This window comes from Plecotus auritus (assembly GCF_963455305.1).
Source record: "Plecotus auritus genome assembly, chromosome: 5".
Lineage (NCBI taxonomy): Eukaryota > Metazoa > Chordata > Mammalia > Chiroptera > Vespertilionidae > Plecotus > Plecotus auritus.
In genome coordinates this window covers 10795618-10814288 of record NC_137776.1, presented here as the reverse complement: position 1 = coordinate 10814288, position 18671 = coordinate 10795618, and the positions used below count along the sequence as shown (strand labels likewise).

Genomic DNA, 18671 nt, shown 5'->3' with positions numbered 1-18671 from the left:
TCTAAGTTATAAAAAACAATCCAGTTCTAAATTTAAAACTAACAAAGGATTCCTTCTTTCCCCTGTTTGTTCTGCATTTGGTTGGGTACATTGCTGGGAAAATTTGCCCTTTGAGATATGACTGACTTTGCACCACACTTGTTTAAGTAACCTAATATTTCAGTTCCTGTGGACCTGAAGTTCTGTCTCATTCCTTCATCTTGGACCGACAATATCTTGCTGTCATTGCAGGTAAAGAGTGACAATGGAATCTGGAGTGTAGCTGCAGGCCAGGATTATTCCCTGTTTTTAGTGGATACAGAAGACTTCCAGCCTGGGTTATATTACAGTGGCCGGCAGGACCATACAGAAGGTGACAACCTTCCAGAGAATCCCAGTGGTACTAAGGCTCCAGTACTTCTCTCCTGTAGTAAGGTGAACAGGACTTGGATCCTAAGGCCCACATTCTGTAACACACAAGAAATACTTTGTTTTTGTCATTTGTGCATATGCCTGTTACTAAGTATCTTTGACTACTGTGTTACACTACTGTGCAAGCCCTTCCCATCATCTCCTTCACTCCTTATCTCCCTTCCCTGACTTATGTCCACAGTGCATATCACTGTCTAACACATTATATAACTTACTTACTTGTCTGTTGTCTATCCTCCTTATCTGTAAGATTCATAAGAGTAGGGATTTTAGGATTTCTTATGTACTGCTGTATCCTCATAGTAAATACTTTATTTGTTGAATTAACACCTTCATGTAGGAATATTAAAAAGTACGTTTTGCAGTGAAGTTTCTTGACTGCATTTGTGGATCTCTCAGAGGTGAATTAGAATAGAAATAGAGATGAATTTTTAACTGTAAGTGGGCAGTAAAAATCCCAGGGGCCTGACAGGCCACCACAGTGTCCTGTTTCCCATCATGTTCCTGTTTCTCTTAGTTTTTCACTTTATGTACTACTGTTTATCCCTTTTTCATTTGTTGATCTGAATTTCTTTGCTTTCCTACTTTCTAATTCTTTTTCATAAACTTAAATCATTGGCCTGTTTCTGATGTGTTTCTCCCTCACCCCCCACTAAGGTAACTCACATCCTCTAAGTTATGTGCCCTCAAGGAAATTAACCCACAAAGCTAGTTCATTCTGGATTTCTTATTCTTATTGAATAATATATCCTATGGACTGTTTTATATCCTTGGTGTTTTTCTGGCTAAATATGTGAGCTGTGAATGTACCCGGACAAGATCTTCCATGCTGAAGGCAACTCTGGCTGAGATTTGGCTCTTAACCTATATATAGCCTGTTACTCCACACACACTAATTGGCTGTTTGTAGTTGTTGGCCCTGGTTCCACATTCCCCATCCAGGATGCCACAGTCCAGATAAAGTATGAAATATCCTGATGAAAGGGATGAGGCTCTAATACGTTTCTTTAGTTACAATGGGATTTTAATAGTCTACTAGAGGCCCGGTGCATGAAATTCGTGCATGGTTGGGGGGGGCCTTCCCTCAGCCCAGCCTGCACCCTCTCCAATCTGGAACCCCTTGGGGGATGTCCGACTGCCGGTCTAGTTGGACATCCCTCTCACAATCCTGGACCGCTGGCTCCTAATCACTCACCTGCCTGCCTGCCTGGTTGCCCCTCACTGCCCCCCCCCACTGGCCTGATCGCCCCTCACTGCCTCTGCCTGCTGGCCTGATTGCCCTTAACTTCCCCCCGCTGCCGGCCTGGTCACCCCTAACTGTCCCCCGCTGCCGGCCAGGTTGCCCCCAACTGCCCCCTCCCTGCCGGCCTGGTTGCTCCTAACTGCCCCCCCCCAGCCTGGTTGCCCCCAACTATTCCCCTCTGCCGGCCTGGTTGCCCCTAACTGCCCCCCTGCTGCCAGCCTGGTCACCTCCAACTGCCCCCCCCCCCGGCCTGGTTGCCCCTCACTGACCCCCCCCCTACCAGCCTAATCTCCCCACCTGCTCCCCACCAGCCTGGATGCCCCCAACAACACCCCCCTCACTGGCCTGGTCACCCCCAACAGCCCCCCCTCACTGGCCTGGTCACCCCCAACAGCCCCCCCTGCTGGCCTGGTTGCCCCCAGCTGCCCCCCTGCCAGCCTGGTTGCCCCTCATGCCCTCCCCCGCTGGCCTGGTTGCCCCACGCAGCCTGCTGTTCAGTCATTAGGTCGTCCCTCGCTAACCCCCCTGCTGGCCTGGTTGCCCCACGCAGCCTACTTGTTCAGTTGTTTGGTCATCCCTCAGGCCTGCCCTGGGCGGCTGGGCAGCTGCCATCCAAGGCTTGCCTACACCTCGGGCCGGCCCTAGGTGGCTGGGGGCGCTGAGGGGACTGAGGGACTCTGGAGGCAGGCGCGAGGAGCAGCTGAACCCGCCTGGAGGCGGGCATGGCCGTGCCGCGCGCCTGCCACCCTGGCAGGTCTGAGGAGACTGGGCGCCGCCATCTTTGAGGGCATGGCAGTCAATTAGCATATTCCCTCCTTATTGGCTGCGGGCGCCATCTTTGTGAGGGCGTGACGGTCAGTTAGCATATTCCCTTTTTATTAGATAGGATTGGGTCTGCAGCTTGGTTACCTAGTTTAATAGGCATATGTGAATAAAGGCATTGAATGTTTTTATTCAGTGGTGTCATGAATAAGTGAAAAAAGTACATTTTTAAATAAAATCCCTTTATGTTGTAAAGTACTTTTAAAAGGCAAGGTAACTCCCAGACCTTTGTTATTTTGGTCTATAACACAGAATCCTCTTTGCTCTCATTTATCCTATTTTATGCAAAAAGGAATCCTATCTACATCATTTGGATCTTTGTATATTCAGAGTGTGTGTCTGTGGTACTGAACACATATAATATGAAATAAAAGGTTTTTTGGCAATAAATAAAAGTATAGTGTATATAGTTAGTTATAGGTACAGATATACATGTATAACTATGGTGTACTGGTAAACCATCCCTAAAATTAACATCAAAACAAAACCAAAAGCCCTGATCTGTAGTCTTTGCCAGTTTTGTTTATAATTTTATTATTGCCAATTTCAAGCTACCAGTGGTTCCATTATCAACTTTTAAAATTCCTAAATATTTGCCATTTGGCTTCTCCCCAGCTGATAGAGGCCAGCTGCAGTGTCCAAATCGCTGCTAGTAAATCATATCTTATCTTTAATCTTTTCTTGTCCCCTGTTTTAGCTTGGATATATAAGCAGAGTGGCAGCTGGAAAAGACAGCTATGTAGCCTTGGTGGACAAGAACATTATGGGGTATATTGCCAGTCTCCATGAGTTGGCTGCTACGGAAAGAAGGTTTTATTCAAAACTGAGTGACATCAAATCTCAGATTCTCAGGCCTCTTCTCAGTTTAGGTAAGTAGAACACTCTTGTTTTACCTGTTCTTCCTATATTTGCATTATGGTTTACTGCTTGCTTTCCATTCTCTTCTTTTTGTACACAGGCAGTCAACACCTTGCAAACCATTCCCACGTTTTCAGTGGCCCAGCTGCCGCTCTCCTATCCTAACACTTCCGGAGCTCCTTCCGCTGTAGAAGTAGAAAATGGAGCTTTTGGAATATTCATGGCAGAGAAGCAGAAATAGCTTTGGGACAGTTGATCCTAGGAGCTAGACTTCCAAACAACACTCTAGCCCCACTAGCCCTAAGATATATTATACACTGTCTTGGTTATAGTTCCTAGAATTATGTCAAGTAGAGATTCATTTGAAATTGTTGATAACTGTAAGAGTGCTAGGGTCTTATCCCACATTAGCATGAATTAATGAAATCTGATTCTTTGTTTTTTTAATATATTTTTTATTGATTTCAGAGAGGAGGGGAGAGAGAGAAACATCAATGATGAGAAAGAATCATTGAAAGGTTACCTTCTGCATGCCCCACACTGGGGATTGAGCCCACAACCTGGGCATGTGCCCTGACCGGGAATCGAACGGTGACCTCCTGGTTCACAGGTCGATGTTCAACCACTGAGCCACGCTGGGCCTTATTTCAAAATTTTTCTGGGTTTGGCCCTGCACTCAGAAAATGGAGAGGAAGTTTTCTTTCTCTTTCTATCTCCTGTACTCCGTGGGCCCCACTGAGGACTCAGAATTCAGGCCAATATTGTAGTACTAAATTCTACCTCGTTAGTGCATCAGCTTTTCCACAGTGAAGCGACATTGGCTTGTATGGATCATTGCTCATTGTTTTTAGTGGGAAAACATCTACTTTTCAAACAACTAACTTAGTGTTTCCTTTGTGTGTTAGAGACTCTGCATTAAAGGGGGGGAAAAAAGTATTTTGCTTTTTTGAATGTAGTAGAGTCCCCTGCTCTATAAATTCCCCTTTAGTGGGTGGACCCAATACCCTAGGACTTTGGCAAGGGGAGGAAGCAGTCCAAGCTGTAGGCTTCCAGGATTGCTCTGACAGGAAAGAAAAAGCAGCCAGGTGAGGCCAGTTTCTGTGTTGGTCTTACCCGGTCTGCTCGTCAGCTTCACGGTCGGGGAGAAATCCTGGAAACTAGGACCTCCGGATTGGGAAAGAGCACATAGGCTCCTGATGCCCTCTGTAAAGTTTAGAGCAACCTGGCAGTCTAGGGCTTGGATTGCCCTCTCTGTACTGAAGCGGTGGGCTTGTCCAAAGAATAAGTTGAGTAGAAGTCAGTACAAAAGTTGAAAATGTTAACCAAGCTGTAACCATAGAAGTGAGTTTAATTCCTGGCTGTCCCTCACCAGTTGTGTGAAACTAGGTAATTCCCTTCTCTTGGCTTCAGATTACTTATCTTCAAAATGAGAGGAGAGTTGGGTTAGCTCAATGGTTCTCACATTTGGTGAGCCTGCAGAATTACTTGCAGAAACATTTCTTTTTAACATATCTATCCTGGGATCTTAACCCTGGCCTCCTGAGTCAGAATCTGTGGGGCCTCTGTGAAGGTTTCTTTAGCAAGTTCCTCAATGACTGGATTCTGTGGCCTCTGACGCTGCTTTCTTTAACTCTGTGATTGTTGGGGTTCCACAGTTGAGAATACTTTAAGAAAAGGGAAATTCATAATCCTAATTGTAAGGAAGTATTCAGGAAATGAATCTTTAGGTTATGTTGTCATCATCATCATCATCATTTTGTTACAGAAAATTTGGGCACCGCAAGTACTGTCCAGCTGTTGCAAGAAGTGGCAAGCCGGTTCAGTAAGCTGTGTTACCTGATTGGGCAGCATGGAGCCTCACTGAGCAGCTTCCTTCAAGGGGTCAAGGAAGCCAGGAGCCTGGTCATTCTGAAGCATGCCAGTCTCTTCTTGGATAGTTACACAGAGCAAGTATCCAGTCCCGTGTCATGTTCAACCTCTGCAGGGTTTTTCTGCTAAGAACAGCTCCTTAATCAGAGGAGACTAGATTAGGGAGAGTGATATAAGGTAATAGAAATTGCAAAGCAGTATTTTAATCTTAAGACAACTATAGTTCTGCATTGCTAACATTTTACTGTTTTTCTAAGGGGAAAAAAAGCTTTAAAAACAAGTCTCATATTTTCTTCTATATCCTAGCATAAAGTGTACTGTAATAAGTATGAATATGTAAACATTCCCTTTAGAGAACAAACTTGTTTACTTAAGTAAATTATACTAAACTTTGAGGAAATAAGTAACTAAACAAATTATTTCAAGACCGATTACTGATTGCAAACGTGGAGCTGTTCCAAGGGCTGCTTTCCCCTGTGGTGTAAATGGAGGGTTTAAAGACCAAGCTCTCTTTAAAATAAAGATGCTCTTTAAATAAAACCAAGGATAGTAATTTAAGGCTCTTTTCATGTTTTTCAAGTAAACTATCCCGAGTGTATTTGAAAATTTAAATATTTCTCACTTTTTCTTAATTTATAGTTTGACATTGTGATGTGAGACATAATTTAAATGTTATTTTAATGTCTATTAACGCTTATTGTTTATGTGAAGTGTAGGTTTTCTCCTTTGACTGAATAGCCACTCTGTATGCAGCTTCGAGACCACGTAGCACAGTGTAGAGCCAGGCAAGAGCACGGCGCAGGAGTCATGTGCTGTGGGGTCTGTGTGGGTTACGTACACTACAAACAATGTTTGTTACTGACAGCTGTGCAAGGAAAGATAGTCAGAAAGAGAGGTTAGGCCGTCCATAATCCTCCCACCCAGTAATAAGCATTGTTAATGTCTTAGTGTATTTCCTTTGGGACTTAGCATATATGTGCAAATGGATGTATGTGATTTAATCCTCAGCAAAGTTTAATATACTTGAAGCTATTGTCTGAGTGGAAAAGACCCTGGTTGGAGTCTTTTAACTCATCATCTTTCAGACATGAAAATAGCATAATTTGAAACCAATTTATTTTTTTGAGCTAAATTTTGTTTGTGTGAAGGTTTCAGTTTTTAGTAGTATAATTTTTGACTTATATTCAGTGCAGTCTATTTCAGTTCTTTTTCTTCTCTGATACTTCAGAATTTATGCTTGAAATGCTTTTTATTTTGATACCTTGGGCTATTTTTTAACATAATTTATTCATATAGATGAAGCAAGTAAATTTTTTATTTACTTTTAAATATGTTTTTATTGATTTCAGAGAAAGTAAGGAATAGGGAGAGAGATAGAAACATCAGTCGGCTACCTCCTGCACGCCCCCTACAGGGGGGGGTCAAGCACTCAACCCAGGCACATTCCCTGACCAGAAATCAAACCATGACCTCCTGTACATGGGATGATGCTCAACCAACTGAGCCATACTGGCTGGGCTCTTTATGAATTTTAAAAATTATTTTTAATTGTGGTATAAAATATATGTAACATAAACTTTACCATTGTAACCATTTTTTAATATGCTCTTACTGATTTTTTAAAATTTATTTTATTATTTATCTGTTTGTTTTTCAACATCATTTTTTTTTTAATCCTCACCCAAGGGTATTTTCCATTGATTTTTAGAGAGAGTGGAAGAGAGAGGGAAAGACAGAGAAATATCAATGTGAGAGAAACATTGATTGGTTGCCTCCTGCACTCGCCCTGGAGCCTGCAACTGAGGTACGTGCCCTTGACCGGAATCGAACCCAGGATCCTTCAGTCCGCAGGCTGACGCTCTATCCACTGAGCCAAACCGGCTAGGGCTGATTTTTTTTCCCAGAGAGAGAGAGAAAGGGATATCTATCTATCTATCTATCTATCTATCTATCTATCTAGAGAGAGAGAACTCCACTGGCTGCCTCCTGCACGCCCCCTACCAGGGATCGAGCCTGCAACCAGGGCATGTGCCCTGACTAGGAATCAAATTAGTGACCTCCTGGTGCATGGGACCATGTTCAACCATGTTCAGTCATATTTTCTCAGATTTGTTAAGTTACTAAGTAAAATCTACCAGATACATTCTAGCATCTTCTGCATAGCTTTAGGTGGGTGTTTTTTAAAATTTCTTATTATGTTAGCATCTTTACTAAGATGGCTTTTTTCCCTCCCCCTGATTTTGTGATTATCATATAACCTGCCCTTCTCTTCAGTCCTTTATAGTTCATGAATGTTGACATCATAAAAATGCTGAAACTCATTGGAGAGATGCTGGATGCTTGTTCGAAAACTCTGAAGAACTAATATGCACTTGAACACTAATGTACATATGTTTTCTTTTTTGCTCAAGGTATTGTACATCTATTACACATTTCCTGGTTATGGGAGGATTCCAGCTGCTCGCTAAGCCTGCCATGTAAGCAGATACCTTCCAGTTATCATTCATATCAAGTCAATATTTGAAATTATTTTAAAGTATTCATTTTAAAAGAGAGCAGTTTGAGAACCTCTAGAGCAGCCGTGGGCAAACTACGGCCCGCAGGCCGGATCCGGCTGTTCTATCCGGTTCTCTTGCTCTCTCCTCCGCTCCTTTACTTTGAATTTATATTAGTTCACACAAACACTCCATCCATGCTTTTGTTCCAGCCCTCCAGTCCAGTTTAAGAACCCATTGTGGCCCTCGAGTCAAAAAGTTTGCCCACCCCTGCTCTAGAGCATAACTAGCGAGCCAACGTGGTGGTGTGGATCTTGGATGATAAGGCTCAGGCTCTCATCACGTAGCTGATGAGACCATTACCTATAAACAAGATGTATTTTAAATTATCCCCAACAAAAACTTTGTACCCATTAAATAATAAGTTACCTTTTCTCCCTCCCCACAGCCCCTGGTAAGTTATATTCTATTTCCTGTCTATGAATTGCCTATTCTATAAGAAATCATACAGTATTTGTCCTTCTGTGTATGGCTTATTTCCCGAAGCATAATGTTTTGAGAGTTCATGTTGCATATACCAAAATTTTATTCCATTGTATGGGTGAATAATATTCCATTGTATTTATACAACACATTTTGTTTATGCATTCATCTGTTGATGGGCATTTGGGTTGTTTCTACCTTTAATATACTTATTTTTTGAGGAACAAGTACAAATCTAGCCATGTAAGGGAAGAGCAGTATTGCCACTATTAAATCAACAATGCCCGAGAGAAGAGAAGCCACACAGTTTCTGGTTCAGATTTCCTGAGAGCATACCAGGGTCCCTCTTGGGAAAGTCTATAGGCAAGGAGATAAATCCTGAAAATTAATGGGGTTCACAAGTGTTGGAGCATCTCTGTCTAGTGCTGGGCTTTCAGGAGAAACATGGTCAGAGAGAGTATGTGTTTGCCATGTAATATGTCCTTCTCTCGGGAGCGGGTCCAAGCAGAACACTTGTAAAGGCTTAAACGAGTGTCCTCAAGACATCTCAGCAGCACAACACGGAGGCGGAAGCAGAAACAGTCACACAGGCCGAGTACAAATAAAACTCTGGGCCAGTTCCCAGGGCACTCTCTCTTAATTGCATTATAAAAGAATCCAGTTGTGCCGTTGAACTTTGGGGTTCCTGGAAGTTATTACACATCTTTTCCATCTTTCCACAATAACATTTCATAGTTTCTGACATAACATTTCTTTATTTCATAGTTCCCTGAGGGATTATAAAATGATTCATTCTTGCCTTATAGTCTTGTGTGGCATTGTCTTATTTGAGGCCTTGTACCTTAGAATTGTAGCATAATGCTCATAAAACACTCAGGCCTAGCACATAATAATCGCTCATTAAGTGGCAGATAATTATTATTCTGTCATATGAATTCTTGCTTTTTTATAAAAGCATTTTGCCTAGTGAGCATAGTCTCAGTGGGCATTAAAGTTTACAGTAAAATGTTAATAATGAATTTATATATAAAATTGAGTATGAAAATTAAATGTTGGCTGAAGTTTGAAATGCTTTTGAAGATCTCAGCATTGAAATATTTGCATATAATTTGCTTTATTATTTCCTGTTCATTATAGTACTGGTACCTTCAGCTCTATTACTCTCCTGTAGTAAACTCTTATTAGGTGACCAACACTTAATGAAAAAAAAAGGAAGAAATTAGAAGTATTTTAACATTTCATGCCAATTTTGGTGGAGCAAAGAGTTTTGTTTTTCCTCCAGTATTTCTGTTTATCACAACTGATCAGAGCAATTAGTCTTGCCACTTTTTGCTGTGACTTTTTGCTTAGAAATTAATAGATAATGATGTTAGCTGGTCTTCAAGTATTCCGTGAAATTGTGGGTTGCATGAGTTATTTCCTAGACCATGAGGCACAAGTCAGATTAATCATCTCTATTATGGAGTTACTATTGCTACCATTTGCTACTTTTCATATTTTAAATAATCCCATCCTGTAGGCAGGGAAACTCTTTTAATTATAACTGGCTTATTTTATTGTATTTATCGTCTACTATTCCATAGCACCTAAAGATGTGCATTCTGAGAAAGGTAGGATCTAGTGAAATATTTTTATTCAGTATCATGCATGTTGTCATTACCGAAATGATTAACTTAATCTCTTTTTGTTCCACCTCCAGTGATTTCCTAAATAAAAACCAGGAGCTGTTGCAAGATTTATCAGAAGTGACTGATGAAAACACCCAGTTGATAGAAATACTGAATACTTTGTTTTTCTTGCCAACTAGACGACTTCATAATTATGCAGAAGTTTTGCTAAAGCTTGCTACTTGTTTTGAAGTGGTAAGGCCCATACATATTCTCTTTGGACACTTGGGAAGCCAAGGGTCATAGTTTGTTTTCTTGTTTGTTTGTTTGGATTATGCCACTCTACAACCTGGAATTCCACTAATTTAATATTTATATATGTTTAATTAACTTTATTTTTCTTCAGGGAAATGAAAGAAAAATGTATAGCTGTAGGTAAATCTAGTTTTCTTTGTGGTGGATTCAGTTTCCTCTCAGGATGTTATTGAGATGAATTATACACAGGTTATGAAACTGTGTGTAAAGTTGAGAGCCAAGTCTGAGTGTTGTTCATTAAATAGATGTTAAAGTTCACTGAGTGCACACTGAGTACAGGTTACACAGAGCTTTCAAACCCTGGCTCTCTGTGTAAACAACACACACCTGTGAGGCAGTCCAGTTGCCACCTGGCCTGGTCTCATGGTAGATTCATACCAGGTATTTAGGTCACCATGACATATGCTATGAGAAATCACAGTGTTACAGGATTTCATCATATGTTAGCTGGTCTACTTTCTGTATAAAATTAGTTAGGTGGAATCCTAGAAAATGAGCACTGCTCTTAGGATGTGGGTACATGATAAAGCTGGTCCTAAGACATTCGCCTTTGAAGTTGTACTGAAATGTGCAGTTTCATTTCATTTCCTGTGTGAAGGGCTCTAGAGAAACCATGATGACTTCAGGGTTCCTTATAGTTTAGAACCTTGTTAAACTCTGTCTCCTTATCTGGACAGATTTCAGTCTCCAGAGTGACCTAAGAACTGATACAGGCTTTCTACATTTGATCCTACTGGGGTCCTGTAGGTGATTTCTTTAGTTTAACCCAAACTGGCTTAGTTTTATCAATGAAGATTTGAGCTACACAAATAACCCAATGAGATAAAGATATTACCTCAATCTATCCTCAATTAATTAAAAACCTTCTCTCCTAGAAAACTGGGAATTGTTAAAAGAGTGATATTGTTCTATTTCCAGTCTCAAGGGTTCAAATTCTATGTAAAAAATACAGACTCCACAATCAGATACCTTTTTTGTTTCTTCTACCCTGTTTCAGAGAAGAATATCCACAATTATTTAAAATGACTATTAAAATACTCCTTCCTTTTCCAACAATATATTTTTATAAAGCAAGATTTTCTTCATATGTTTCAACCGTAAAAGATTAAATGGAGTAGCAGCTATCATCTTTTAAGCCAGATGATAAAGAGATTTGGAAAAATGTAGAACAATGCCACTTTTCTCATTAAAAAAATTTTTTTTTGTCTTGGAAAATTTGTTATTTTTTATTTAAAATGTTATTTATTGCCCAACCGGCGTGGCTCAATTATTGAGCATCGACCTACAAACCAGGAGGTCACGGTTCAATTCCCACTCAGGGCACAGGTATGCAGGAGGCAGCCGATCAAAGATTCTCATCATTAATATTCCTATCTCTCTCCCTCTCCCTTTCTTTCTGGAATAAATAAAAATATATTATAAAAATAAAAATAAAATGTTACTGTATTTGAAGTAAATTTAAAATAGTTTTATTTCTCAACTGTATCTTCTAATATGGTAAATATCAACATATATAACCCACATAAGCAAAATGGAGGGAATGTGAGAACAAAACATTTGAAATTCCCAGTCTATCCTGAGTTTTCTGCTGCTGTACTCACTAATAATTACCAGCGTTTGTTTCTTTCCCCCTGGAGTTATTTCTCTATTTCTTATGTACCTGTATGTTACAGAATTTTCTGGAACCATTCTGCTTTTTGCTCAGCTCCATTTAGTATACCAGCAGGATTTCCTCCCTAAATTTAATACTAAGTATCTGAACCACACGGAGGCTACAGATTCTGGACAATTGTTTTATATTATTTTCCCCCTTTGATATATTGGCCTCTAGACATCTCCAGAATACCAGAAACTGCAGGATTCCAGTTCTTGTTATGAGTGTCTTGCTCTCCATCTCGGCAGGAAAAGGAAGGAAGCAGAATACACACTGGGCTTCTGGAAGACCTTCCCTGGGAAAATGACGGTAAGTAGGCCATGCCAACTGCCATTACCTCAGCAAACAGCAGGCATATCCATAACAACTGCCACCATTTTCTCCATTCCTCACTCATTTGTGGTGAGAATGCTTTAATGAACCCCTTGCCAAGGATGGTCTAAGGACCACAGCCATGGATGTTCTAAACATCTCCTTTCCTCATTCCTAGGAATCCTCTCTGGACATGTGTCTCACTTTCTTTTGTTTGTTTCAATCTTTTTCATCTCCTTTGGTTGCTAATTTTATGGGATATTTGGATTGCATTTAAATTTAGGTTTAACACCAAGCTAAGCTAGGACCAACAGGTTTCCCTATATGTATTTTTTACTAGAGGCCCAGTGCACGAAATTTGTGCACTCGGGGGGAGGAGGGGTGTCCCTCAGCCCAGTCTGCACCCTCTCCAATCTGGGACCCCTCAGGTGATGTCTGACTGCCTTCTCACAATCTGGGACTGCTGGCTCCCAACTGCTCGCCTGCCTGCTTGCCTGATTGCCCCTAACTGCTTTTGCCTGACAGCCTGATCACCCGCTAACCACTTCCCTGCCAGCCTGATTGACGCCTAACTGCTCCCCTGCCAGCCTGATTGCCCCCAACTGCCCTCCCCTGCCAGCCGAATCGCCCCCAACTGCCCTCCCCTGCGGGCCCAGTCGCCCCTAACTGCCCTCCCCTGCCAGCTGAATCGCCCCCAACTGCCCTCCTCTCTGGCCCAGTCGCCCCCAACTGCCCTTCCCTGCTGGCCATCTTGTGACCACATGGGGCGGCCATCTTGTGCGAGGGCATGATGGTCAGTTTGCATATTACCTCTTTATTATACAGGATTTTCTCTTTGCATGTTAAAGTAATTTTGGTGATTTGATTTTGAATTTATTTTTAATTCCAGGATTCCTTAAGGAAGCCAGAGCGCCGACTGCTATGTGAGAGCAGTAACCGAGCCTTATCTCTGCAGCATGCTGGGCGGTTCTCTGTGAACTGGTTCATTCTCTTTAATGATGCCCTGGTCCACGCCCAGGTAGGCCGGATTCCTCACCTTAAAAAACACTGAAGGAAAGTGGAGTACTCTACTTATTTAATTAACTAAGGACCCAGTGCACAAATTCGTGCACCTTGAAAGGAACTGTGGGCCACAAGGCTGCGGTAGGCACAGGGGCAGGTATCAGCCCATCCTCCGCGACCCCATCCAGTCCCTCCCGCTGTGGCCCTCAGTCCCCTGTCTGCTGGCAGCCCCACTCCCACCATTGCCACTCCCACGTGCTGATGGCTTCTACCCCACTGGCACCTGTTGATGGTGCGGAATGATTGGGGCCAGCGCCAGCAGCAGATGCAAGAGGGGCCAGCGCTGTCGGTGTGTGCGAGTGGCAGCTGCTGCCCCCATTGCCCCTCAGGAGCAGGGGGAGGTGGAGAAGCCTGTAGGGGCGATCAGGGCTGGCAGCTGCCACTTGCACCCACTGATGGCGCCGAGTGATCAGGACTGGTGCTGGGCACCGGCAGTGGGTGCTAGCGGCGGCTTCGGCGCCGGCTGCGGGTGTGAGCGGGGCCGGCGCTGGCAGTGGGTGCGAGTGGGGCCGGCACCAGCAGCAGGTGTGAGTGCTGGGTGAGACTGTGGCGCACAGAAGCAAAGAATTTTCAGTAACCACCAGAGGCTCACCCCGATGATGACAGCGACCGGCACCCCTGCTCACATGCTCCACCATCCTGCCGGGGCCAATGCCCGCCATGTTCCACACACGCCCCCTGGTGGTCAGCGCGTGTCATAGCAATCGATAGTTCAGTTGTTCCGCCGTTCGTTCTATTTGCATATTGGCCTTTTATTATATAGGATTATACCATCAGTTTGTATTAAAATTTGTTGTGATTTCGCTGAAACTTGAATGACAGAGAATACTTAGCTTACATTTCTGGTATGGGCCAGATTTCAGGGAGGTTTTTTAGTTTACATCTTGAAAATGAGTAACAGCCATGTGACAGGGTCCTTGCTATGTTATGGGGACTATTTGGCTGAGATAGTGACACCATGTGGACTTCGCCGTTAGAAACAGGTTATATAGCACAGAACATGGGCTTTCTCAGATGTGTCTCCATGTGTTTGTTTCAGTTCTCCACACACCATGTTTTCCCTTTGGCCACCATATGGGCAGAGCCACTTTCTGAAGAAGCAGGTGCTGTGTAAGTGTGCCCCCTACCCCCACCTCTACCCTAATTCTCTCCTCTGTTACCCAGGTTGCTTCCTTAGATGTGAAAAAAGGCTTAGGAGGCCTTTCCATTCTGCATAATGAGGTTTCCCCTCCCAGCGTGGAGATAGTAAAGTGGCTGTTGTGACAGTCATGACAGATCATAAGTGATGGAAGGGCTTCTCTGTTGCTCACAGCCCCATCATTCAACAGAGCAAAGTAACGGTGTCCTTTCTCCCACTCTGGGAGGAAAACCCAGCCCATGGCTGCATTTACATTTAATTCACTTCTGCTCCTCTTGAAATAAACAAGTTGCTTTTCATGTGTAAGGATTGATATTGTAATGACAGGTTCTCATACCTACTGGTATTTATCCTTATGAATGTTTTAGGAATGGTTTAAAGATAACTACACCTGAGGAGCAGTTCACTCTCATTTCATCAACACCCCAGGAAAAGGTGAGTCCAGTATGTTATGTTATTTCCATCTTTGACTTCGCTATTCCTGTCTCTTATGATAGTAAAGAAGAGATAAAAATTGTTCTTGTTTGGCTCATGATCTATGATTTATCTATGTGATAAATCTTCATTAAACTAAGACTATAGATTTTTTTAATGTGACTTAATTTTAAACATATAGCAGTGAATTCCAAGAGCCCGTCAGCATTACTCAATAAGAAAAGCATTAGAAGGCATAAAAATTATTCACACCAAGAACAGCTAGCAGGACTTAACGCAGGTGTGATGAGTTACTGCCTTAAGCTTATTGACACTTTTTTTTTTTTTTTTTTTTTTTCTCCTAGACTAAGTGGCTACGGGCTATAAGCCAAGCTGTGGATCAGGCTTTGAGAGGGGCATCTGATCATCCACCTTATGGAGGTGGCAGCAGCGTTCAGAGGCAGGAGCCGCCCATTTCACGCAGCGCTAAATACACTTTCTACAAGGATCCTCGCCTGAAGGATGCAACCTATGATGGACGCTGGTTTTCAGGGAAGCCTCATGGAAGGTGAAAATGTTTAAGATTTATGCCTGGGGTGAGGATGATAGTCTGATTACTGAGAAAGTAATAATTATCTGAGACATTACTTGACATGTATTATTCTTTGATTATGCATTTCAGAGGGGTTTTGAAGTGGCCAGATGGAAAGATGTATTCTGGCATGTTCAGGAATGGCTTGGAAGATGGGTAAGAAAATTGTGTAAAACATGAGGATAAATTCAACTTCAGTCACAAGTTATGTTATTTTGTGATCAGAGTCATTTTCAAAACAAGTAGTAGATTTTTGTTTTTCTTACCAGAAATACATACCATGTATTAAGGTCTATAATGCAGATGTGTGCACACGAAGCTAGGAATCTAGGATGCAGCCTTGATTTACCTAGAGCGAATCCATGACCTTGGCGGTGGGGTGGCCTCAGATTACACAGCCAGCCTTGCATCTGTTAAAATGGGACTGTGTTTTCTATGCACTTCTTGATTGTGAAGACTGAGAACCTTGGGCAATGTTGATGGTGAGACTGTTGGAATAGTACTGCCCCCTGTATACAAAGGACATACAGAAATTTTTCCTTCTGTAGTTTTCTTCTTTTTTTTTTTTTTTTAAATATATTTAATTGATTTTTTACAGAGAGGAAGGGAGAGGGATAGAGAGTTTGAAACATCGATGAGAGAGAAACATCGATCAGCTGCCTCCTGCACACTCCCCATTGGGGATGTGCCCGCAACCAAGGTACATGCCCTTGACCGGAATCGAACCTGGGACCTTTCAGTCCGCAGGCCGACGCTCTATCTACTGAGCCAAACCGGTTAGGGCTCCTTCTGTAGTTTTAAGTCATCTTAATTTCTGTGAGATGCTAAAGGGAAAAATCTTCTAAGTTCTATATTATCCTATTGGTACTCCATGGCATTACTTTTTTATAAGCTTGTCATGCTTTCTAATTCTTAAACATATTTACATGATGAATTAATGGCAATGAATTATTTTGTATTATAGAGAAGTCATTATTTTACTAAATATTATTATATAGATTGGGTAGGTGATTTTGTGTGTGTGCGATAATATAAGTTTTTGTGGTGTCTTTTAGTTTCCTATTTGCTAGAACTTTAGGATGAGAAGAGAATTTAGATAACCTGATTTACCCCCCTTATTATACAAGTGAGGGAACTGGGTACCAGGACTTACCCAGGATGATGTGGCTACTAAGTGGCAGTGATATATCGACCTAGGACACAGGTTTTCTGTTTTCCCTTGGACCTGGGATAAAACATTTAATCTCTGCATAGTGGGGTTGATATCTCACTCCTTTGATATTTGCCCAGCAGTTTAGGTAATAGATACAGCATAAACCAAGACTCCGTATACCCCTTTCCTCCTACTGGTAAATCTTCTCTCTTCCTTGTTAAAATGTTTACAAGTGTCTACATGCAGAAGGTGACTATGCCATACATGTATCTGCTGTTTTTCATTCTCCTGGCAGGTATGGAGAATACAGAATCCCAAACAAAGCACTGAGCAAAGAAGACCATTATGTGGGCCATTGGAAGGAAGGAAAGATGTGTGGTCAGGGAGTCTATAGGTAATAACATTGGAAAGGTTGTAGGACTGGTGTTGCTTTTTCAAAGAATCATGTAAATTTAAATGTTTGTATAGCCAAAATCTTCTTTGCTCTTATGTCTGAAACTGTGTAAAGTCTTTTTTTAAAAGTTCAGCCTATCATCTATCACAAGATGAAAATACTAGGTTTTTATTTAGTTCTTAACAAAACTGTACAAACTTTATAAACCCTAACTTTCTCATAGGCTCTCCTAAATGTCTTGCCTATAAATTTATGTTTATTATATGACTCTAATATGGACAAATCTATCATTCTTTCAGAGATCACTCTTTTCATTTTCCTATTGGAAATGAGATTTGATTGGTGAAAAATAATCATATAACTAAATCATTATAATTACCAATAAGACATGAATATACTTTTAAGTTTCCTAACTTTGCAAAAATAAGCATCAAAATTAAATGTGATGTGATGTTTATCCATCCCTTTTAACCACAGTTATGCCTCTGGTGAAGTGTTTGAAGGTTGTTTTCAAGATAACATGCGTCATGGTCATGGTCTCCTACGAAGTGGAAAATTGACTTCCTCTTCTCCCAGCATGTTCATTGGCCAGTGGGTAATGGATAAGAAATCAGGATATGGTGTCTTTGATGATATCACAAGGTACAGTATTCTGCTTCTAATCTCAAAGTATTTCTCCAAAAACAGTGATGATTTTTTGAAGGCTGAGTGTCTTAATTCAACAGTGTTGAGAAAAATTTTAATAAGAAGACTTATCAGACAACATTTTATTCATTTATTTGTGAACCAAACTATAGGTTACTTCTTTATATTGTCAGGATCATTCAGAATTAGCATTGGTACCATTTTTCTTAAAGCTTCACACATAAAAAGTTTTTAGTGTCTCAACGAGGCTACCAAATCATTAACTATTATGCAAAGAAAAACCTTGAAAGTAGTAGAAGATAGGGGTAAAAAGTTAGAAGGGGACCTGTGGAAATTCCTTTTGCAGTCCTAGCATGGTATTTAAATACCTCTTGCTCAGGTCAGATACAGGAAAGGGGTATATACAGTTGCTTTTTCAAAGAATCATGTAAATTTAAATGTTTGTGTAGCCAAAATTTTCAAGGGGTAAATTTTCTTTGCTCTTATGTCTGAAACTGTGTAACATCTTTTTTTTTTATGCCACAACCCAGATATCAAGCTTAGTTAAATTCATGTAAACCTTGGGGAGGTGCGGAGTTCTTTTGACCCCATATTTGACTTGGCCTGATTTGTCTTTGGACTTAATTATGTACTCTTTTCCATTCAGGTTGTTGTCATAATGTGAAATTTTTAAAAAATTTGCTGTTGCCCTGGCCAGTTGCTCGGTTGTTAGAGCGTCGGCCTGTGACCATTAGGTTGCAGGTTCAATTCCCAGTCAAGGGCATAAGCCTGGGTTGTGGGTTTGATTCCCAACCCCAGTCAGGGCCCGTGTGAGAGGCAACTGATTAATGTGCCTCTCTCACATTGATGTTTCTCTCACTCTTCTCCCCCCTTCTCCTTCCCTTCCACGCTCTAAAAAAATCAGTGGGAAAAATAGCCTTGAATGAGGATTAACAAAAAAAAAAGTTTGCTGTTATTACTAAAATCCATGCGTATTTAACAGAAGTTTGTGCTTATGTTGTCTTTTTAGTGGAGATTAGTACGATTTCTCTTGTATGATAAACCTCATTTCTTTTTTCTCTTTTTTTGGTTACTAAACTTTTGGGTAATAAAAAACTTCCTAGGTTTTGAGTTTGCCTATCACATTTTGAATAGTTATATATTTTAAAGTTATCGTGGATGTACATGGAGTAGAAGCAGATCTATGTCGGGTAGACTATAATAT

The 18671-nt window shown here is 41.4% G+C and overlaps 1 protein-coding gene across 4 annotated transcripts in view; it reads left to right on the top strand.

The window, feature by feature from the left end:
* The window catches only part of ALS2 (alsin Rho guanine nucleotide exchange factor ALS2), a 56576-nt gene that overhangs the window by 23528 nt on the left and 14377 nt on the right, over window positions 1–18671 (top strand). For 3 of the 4 annotated variants that reach the window (XM_080669233.1, XM_080669231.1, XM_080669232.1), the window contains exons 9-21: window positions 232–414; window positions 3174–3345; window positions 5100–5280; window positions 7615–7680; window positions 9881–10043; window positions 11935–12066; window positions 12959–13087; window positions 14171–14241; window positions 14638–14704; window positions 15049–15251; window positions 15366–15431; window positions 16724–16822; window positions 17300–17464. In XM_080669233.1, the coding sequence (XP_080525359.1) occupies window positions 232–414; window positions 3174–3345; window positions 5100–5280; window positions 7615–7680; window positions 9881–10043; window positions 11935–12066; window positions 12959–13087; window positions 14171–14241; window positions 14638–14704; window positions 15049–15251; window positions 15366–15431; window positions 16724–16822; window positions 17300–17464 (1697 nt within the window). Of the gene's footprint in view, window positions 1–231; window positions 415–3173; window positions 3346–5099; window positions 5281–7614; window positions 7681–9880; window positions 10044–11934; window positions 12067–12958; window positions 13088–14170; window positions 14242–14637; window positions 14705–15048; window positions 15252–15365; window positions 15432–16723; window positions 16823–17299; window positions 17465–18671 lie in introns of those variants that run through there. The other variant, XR_013960647.1, reaches the window with a different exon arrangement.